The 7,500-nt window shown below is 45.6% G+C and overlaps 1 protein-coding gene across 3 annotated transcripts in view; it reads right to left on the bottom strand.

The window, feature by feature from the left end:
• The window catches only part of LOC143277895 (calpain-5-like), a 68,035-nt gene extending 62,829 nt beyond the window's left edge, over positions 1 to 5,206 (bottom strand). Inside the window, exon 1 of one of the 3 annotated variants that reach the window (XM_076582851.1) lies at positions 4,851 to 5,206. In XM_076582851.1, the coding sequence (XP_076438966.1) occupies positions 4,851 to 4,863 (13 nt within the window). In that variant the 5' untranslated portion in view covers positions 4,864 to 5,206. Of the gene's footprint in view, positions 1 to 4,665; positions 4,684 to 4,850 lie in introns of those variants that run through there. The other 2 variants (XM_076582853.1, XM_076582852.1) reach the window with 2 other exon arrangements.
• Positions 5,207 to 7,500: the final 2,294 nt, after the last annotated feature.

Below are 7,500 nucleotides of genomic sequence, written 5' to 3'. Positions count from 1 at the left end.
CGATGATCGGCGCTTCGACGTCCATAGTTTATTCTTTGTTTGGTTTGGTTTGGTTGCGTTTGGTTTGTTGTTTATTGCTGTTTTGAAATGATTCCCCCCTCTGTGTGTGTGTGTGTGTGTGTGTGTGTGTGTGTGTGTCCCATTTGTGTTCTCTCTGTCTGTCTGTCTGTGTCTTTCTCTCTTTTACTCTCTCTCTCTTTCGACATTTTTTCGACGTCTGGATGTGAAAAAGCAGTGTTCGCTTGCTCCTAGAATTTTATTTTATTTTATTTTATTTTATATAATTCAAATAAATTTCATTCATTTTTTCCGCCCCTCCCCCTTTACTCTCTCTCTCTCTCTCTCTCTCTCTCTCTCTCTTCTGTATCTCTTGTGTAATCTCCATTAATATCTTATGTAATTTCCAGTCGGATTAATAAAGTTGTATTGTATTGTATTGTATTGTATTGTGTTGTGTTATATCTCTGTGCGTATGAATGAGTGTCTGTGTGTATGTATGTATGTGTGTGTGTGTGTGCGTGTGTGTGTGTGTGTGTGTGTGTGTGTGTGTGTAAGTGTGTGCTCACTATCTTTTATAAACAACATCCCTACCAACAGTGTCAAAGAGGGCTAGTTCACGAAGTATAACTCAGCCTCCAATTTTCATGTCAATGGGATGGGGAAATCGAGAGTAATCAAAAACGGAAATCATGGAAAGAGAGAGAGTGAGAGAGAGAGAGAGAGAGAGAGAGAGAGAGAGAGAGAGAAGACAAAATCTTTATTATCGAGGGTAATAGATAAGCAAGTAACATCCAGCCTTCGCCCTGAAGAGGGACTAAAGCTAAAGAAGCGAAAATGAGCACACACACAGACACACACACACACACACACACACACACACACACAAATGCACTCACTCAAGAGAGAGTGAGAGGGAACCCACAAATTGTCGAAAGCATTGCTGGATTTCGGGTGACGTGAATTTCTGTGAATAGGTACATTTTTAGATTTTGCTTAAAGTTGTGTTTAGTTATACATTTTTAAAAATGTGATAGTAAATTATTCCAGTACGTTCCCCTGCTGTATGTGAGACTGGACTTGAATAGATCAAGATTTGGACGAGGTATATGCAGCTTATGTACATGTCTTATGTTATTTACTGGGAAGTTATTTATAATTGAAGGAGGTGCGTAGCCGCTTACTATTTTGTGCATAAAAACAGCCTTATTGTATTCTAGTTTTAGCTCCAGTGGGAGGATATCAAGTGACCTATAATCATTTGGAGTTAATGAACATGACTTTAATAAAAACTAATTTCAAAGCACGTTTGTATAATCTAACAAGAGGTTTTAGAGTATTTGCGCTAGCAGAGTCCCACAACGTAGAAGCATAATCTATTATTGACTGTATGTGAGCATTAAAGAATTGTTTTCGGGCATGTGTATTTAGAAAGTGTTTTATTTTGGATCACTGGAATACTTTTTTTTGAGACACATTATCGATAACTATACCTAGAACTTTGTGTGATTTGACTTCTTCAATCTTAACATTGGAAATGAAAATATTGAATAAATTTGTTGGCATTATATGGGGCTTCTGTCGAGTTGTTTCAGACATGCATTTAGTTTTTAGAGAGACAGAGACAGAGGGGGTGTGGGGGAGGAGAGAAAGAGAGAGAGAGAGGGACACACACACACACACACACACACACACACACATACACGGGAACACATACGTCACTGGCCGATAAACAGCCAAACCCCATTTCGAAACCAGCATAATTAAAGCCATACAATATGGCACGGTCCACGGCGTCCTGAAACAGGGAGAAGCTATTGAGAAGTGTTCCCTATCTCACGCACGGAGCTGAAATAGAAAGCTCCTTCACTGTTCGGAATGAAAAGAAGATTTGTGCTTGGCTGTACACCATGACCCGCAGGATTCTAAAAGACTTCTCTTTTTTATTTCATATTAGACTATTTCAACATAACCCAGGTTCTTTTTTTTTTTCTTTTTTTTTCTTCTTTTTGTCTTTTAATACCAAAGGACCGTGGCATTTGGCTTTCAGCGCCTGTCATAGAAGCCACTGATTTCCTGTTCAGTGGGGTAAGTACTCCCGCACCCAGACCCCCTCCACTCCCCCACCCCACCCCCACATGCCCACGCCCAACCCCCTTTCCGTCCACTAGAACTCGTGTTGCGGCGTGGGTGCTAGTGTTTCGAGAGAAATGAAAAGCTGAACACTCTCTCTCTCTCTCTCTCTCTCACTCACGGATCAACAGCAGCGCTTTTACGTGGAAAATACATAAAAAGAAGCCTATCACGACAACTACCAAAAGGTAAGTCGCATTTTCCTTGGTGTGCTTAAAAACACAAACCCCCCTCCCCCCCCCTCCTGCTCCCCCCCCCTCCCCCCAAAAAAAACCCCCACAAAAACCCCCCACCCCAAACCAACAAACCCTTCGACGCTTAATACTGAACGAAGTAAGACACACAGGCGATGCAGATACACTGTGGCGGGGTGTGGGGTGTGGGGTGTGTGTGGGTTAGACAACGTGGTTATAGTCAACATTGGTGGTGGTGGTTGTTTTTTTGTTCGTTGTTATTGTTTTTTGGTTGTTGTTGTTGTTGTTGTTTTTGTTGTTGTTGTTTTCTCTGGGTGCCACGTGGGTGACAGTCCACACCCAGCACTGGTGGCGACACATGTGGCTTGGTCCAAGGCTCTTCCCTAGGGGGGTGGGGGGGGGGGAGAGCAGCCCCCCACTTCACACTGAGAAATCCGCTATGACAGGGGAGAGTGTAATACAACAGAGTGAGATTTCTTCGATAAGAGTTTTTGCCACAGGGCAACACGTTTGGTGCCATGGGTTCTTTTCTCTCTCTCTCTCTCTCTCTCTCTCTCTCTCAGTGCGCCAAGTGTGTGCTGCACATGGGACGTCTCATCCGAACGACTAGACGCTCAGTTTGATTTTCCCCCAGTCTTCTTCTTCTTCTTCTTCTTCTGCGTTCACTCGTATGCACACGAGTGGGCTTTTACGTGTATGACCGTTTTTAACCCCGCCATGTAGGCAGCCATACTCCGTTTTCGGGGGGGTGCATGCTGGGTATGTTCTTGTTTCCATAGCCCACCGAACGCTGACATGGATTACAGGATCTTTAACGTGCGTATTTGATCTTCTGCTTGCATATACACAGGAAGGGGGCTCAGGCACTAAGCAGGTCTGCACATATGTTGACCTGGGAGATCGGAAAAATCTCCACCCTTTACCCACCAGGCGCCGTCACCGTGATTCGAACCCGGGACCCTCAGATTGACAGTCCAACGCTTTAACCACTCGGCTATTGCGCCCGTCGATTTTCCCCCAGTCAAAACACAGGAGAAAGGGCGAGAGCGGGAATCGAACCCAGGCCCCCACGGAGACTGTGTGGGGTGGGTGGGTGCGGGTGTGTGCTGATTCTCTGGTTGCGGTTTTCCGCAATTTATCTTTATTCTTATCTTATCTGTCTATTATAATCAATGTGCAGTATAGTAGGCTATGTTTATAATTATATTCAAACAATGTTTCTTAATTCTTTCTGTTTTTACATTAAGAATGCTAGTTATTACCTACAACGTGTGGATGTATGTATGAAACGGTGTATGTGATATTTTTTTTACATTTGTATTTTCGTAATATTCGTAAAAGCTGTTGCTGACTTTTACAATTATGGTCCCCATGTTGTTTACTTGTCTATGTTGTGATAATGCACCTGACCAAATTTCTCCAATTGGAGATAATAAAGTTATTCTTATCTTCTTATCTTATCTTATCTTAAGTGTCTTAACCATTCTGCCACATAGGTATACCTCCTAAAATCTACCCGTGACAAAAAATGACGACTGTCGAAGCAAAACCAATCAACCCGCCCATTCAGTAAACAAAGTCAGGATGTCAAACGGTGTGTCTACATGGCTAGAAAGCAAACAAATGTGAGAATCATAACTTCTACAGTCCGATAGACAGACACACGGACAGACAGACAGTCCATGCAAAACACGCAGTGGAACACTGTGTTCCTGTCTTACTGTCAGACACTGCATAGCAATATCCACATTTCTTCCTCACTATTTTCCCCCCTTTATAAGACGGGAAAAGTTGTAAATTGGTGAATAACATTGTAATATATACTCAACATTTCTTCCCCTCCACTCTTTGACTGGCCTTCTTTACGTCTCTTGACAGGGGAAGAAATGTATAATAATAATAATGGTATTTATATAGCGCTGAATCTTGTGCAGAGACAAATCAAAGCGCTTTCGCACCAGTCATTCACACGCATGCATAACTCTAAAACTGTAGAAACTAATGACAAGGAAGAGGCAGGCAAGGGAGGCTATTTTGGGAAGAGGTGGGTTTTAAGGCCAGACTTGAAAGAGCTGAGTGTGGAGACTTGACGAAGCGAAAGAGGAAGTTCATTCCAATCGCAAGGTCCAGAGACGGAGAAAGAACGGTGGCCAACAGTCGAGTGTTTGAATCTGGGTATGCGTAAACAGAGTGGATCCGAAGCTGATCGTAGTGAGCGAGAATGTATAGTATATATTACAATGTCATTCAAACAAATTTACGAATTTCCCGTCTGAGGAAGGGAACTGAACGGAGAGAGCACAGGGGAAGAACAGTGGATGTTGTCCAGACACTCACTCACCCATGTCTGCCATCCTGACCACCAGACACTCACTCACCCATGTCTGCCATCCTGACCACCAGACACTCACTCACCCATGTCTGCCATCCTGACCACCAGACACTCACTCACCCATGTCTGCCATCCTGACCACAAGACACTCACTCACCCATGTCTGCCATCCTGACCACCAGACACTCACTCACCCATGTCTGCCATCCTGACCACCACAACGCCAACCGGACTCCCAGCACCACACTTGCTCCAAGACCCAGCTCCTCTCGCGCAATTCGTTTCAATCTCGTCACTTCTATTTCCGCCACTAAACTCACCCGAATTTGATCGACTACGATATCATATCCTTTCTCCAGCAGAAATGTCCTAGTTTTGCTGGATCAAGTGGGATCAGATTCTCCAACACACTCCTCCTGCCACGCTGTCGTGTAAACTGTAAAAGCCAATCGAAGCTCCACAAACGTCAAAGGGAACGTCTGCACTGTCAAGTGGCGAACAAAAATAGATCCGAACAGGCGAACACGTTCGCGATTGAAAAAGCAAAGCGCTTGTTCAAAGCCGACTCTGCTCTGTTGGTGTCTGTGAACCAGTGTGTGTGTGTGTGTGTGTGTGTGTGTGCGTGCGTGCGTGCGTGTGTGTGGAAAGGGGAAGGGGGGGGGGCGGGGATGTACGTGTGTGTGTGTGTGCGTGTGTGTGTGTGTGTGTGTGAAGGTCGATTTCTTGTGAAAAGCGTTTCAGTGATAAAGATAATCAGACTGACTGCTGCTCATCACAATCTGTGAACACTGAAGGATATGAAACAAGAGTGGGCCAAGGGAGCATGACAACTGATGTCCCACAGCTCATCAACCTGAGATACGTGTGGCTCATACATCGTGTTGGGAAAAAGGCAGGACAACCTGGCATTGAATCACTGGTGACGGCGAAAACAGGGTAGACCCCCCCCTCTCTCTCTCTCCCTCTCTGTGTCCCTCTCTCTCTCTCTGTGTCCCTCCCTCTCTCTGTGTCCCTCTCTCTCTCTCCGTCCCTCCCTCTCTCTCTCTCCCCCTCTCTCTCTGTCTCTCTCTGCCCTCCCCCCCCCTCTCTCTCTGTATCCCTCGGCTTTTGTCTTCTCTGTCCGTTCTTTATTTCGGCCATATTAGAAAAACATATTTCACTGTTGCCAAGCAGGCAAGTAAAGAAATAAGCAAGCAGCACACACACACACACACACACACACACACACACACACATCCACACACACACACACACACACACACTCATCCACACACACACACACACACACACACACACACACACACACACACACACACACAAGAACAACAACAAACAAACGCAAACCGAAGACAACACTGTAATGGACCTCCCGCCCCCCGCCCCCTGCCCCCCGCACACACACACACACACATACTCCACTCCACCCCCGAAAAAAGTCACTCACACACACACACACCACACACACACACACACACACACACACACACACTCATCCACACACACACACACTCATCCACACACACACACACACACACACACACTCATCCACACACACACACACAAGAACAACAACAAAAAACACACGCAAACCGAAGACAACACTGTAAGGGACCCATCGGCCCCCAAACCCCTCCCCCCCTGCCCCCCGATCACACACACACACATACTCCACCCCACCCCCGAAAAAAGTCAACAGTTCGCGGAGTGTCGTCAGTTTATAAAGCAATCATCAGAGTCCATTAATTTTCAGCAGCACTGTAAAGTGGTGCACTCCTCGTGCAATACCCTTCGGTCTGCTCAAGTGGGTTTGAGAATGTACAAGTGGATTGTATATCCCAAACCTGTCTGAACAGAGGAGGGGACCCACGATATTGAAGGTGAAAGAAAGGCAGGCGGTGGGTATTGAATGGTGGTGGAGAATGCGTGCAGTCGGAGATACATAGAGAAAGGGTGCGTGATGGGTGTGAGTTGTGTGAGTGTTCATTTCATGTCGGTGTGTGTGTGTGTGTGTGTGTGTGTGTGTGTGTGTGTGCATATTCATGAGAGCAAAGAGAGAGAGGGAGAGAGAGAGAGCGAAACGAAACTAATTTTATTTCAAGAGGGTCGTGGAATAAGCACTGATTCTTTTTTTTTTTTTTATTTTTTTTACATCCAGCCCTCTGGGAAAGAAGAGAGAGAGAGAGAGGCAGAGAGAGAGAGACACAAAGAGACACACAGAGAGAGAGAGACAGAGAGAGTGTGACAGCTCGACAGAGAGAGACAGAGAGTCAAAGCGAGAGAGAGAGAGACACAGACAGAGAGAGACACAGACAGAAAGACAGGGAGAGAGAGGTATAGAGAAAGAGACAGCGAAAAATGTGGAAAGAGAGAGAGAGACAGAGACAGAGACAGAGAGAGAGAGGTATAGAGAAAGAGAGAGCGAAAATGTGGATAGAGAGAGAGAGAAAGGTATACAGAAAGAGAGACCGAAAAATGTGGAGAGAGAGAGGGAGAGAGAGAGAAACAGAGACAGAGAGACAGACACAGAGAGAGACACAGCGAGAGAGAAACAGAGAGAGAGAGAGAGAGAGAGAGAGAGCGAAAAATGTGGAGAGAGAGGGAGAGAGAGAGAAACAGAGAGAGAGAGAGACAGACAGAGAGAGAGACACAGAGAGAGAGAGGTATATAGAAAGAGAGAGCGAAAATGTGGGGAGAGAGAGAGAGAGGGGGGTACAGAGAAAGAGAGAGCGAAAATGTGGAGAGAGAGAGAGAGAGAGAGAGAGAGAGAGAGAGAGAGAGACAGACAGAGAGGTACAGAGAAAGAGAGAGCGAAAAATGTGGAGAGGGAGAGATAGAGAGAGACAG

Source organism: Babylonia areolata, chromosome 35 (genome assembly GCF_041734735.1).
Source record: "Babylonia areolata isolate BAREFJ2019XMU chromosome 35, ASM4173473v1, whole genome shotgun sequence".
Taxonomy (NCBI): Eukaryota; Metazoa; Mollusca; class Gastropoda; order Neogastropoda; family Buccinidae; genus Babylonia; species Babylonia areolata.
This window is presented reverse-complemented; position numbering and strand designations above follow the sequence as displayed.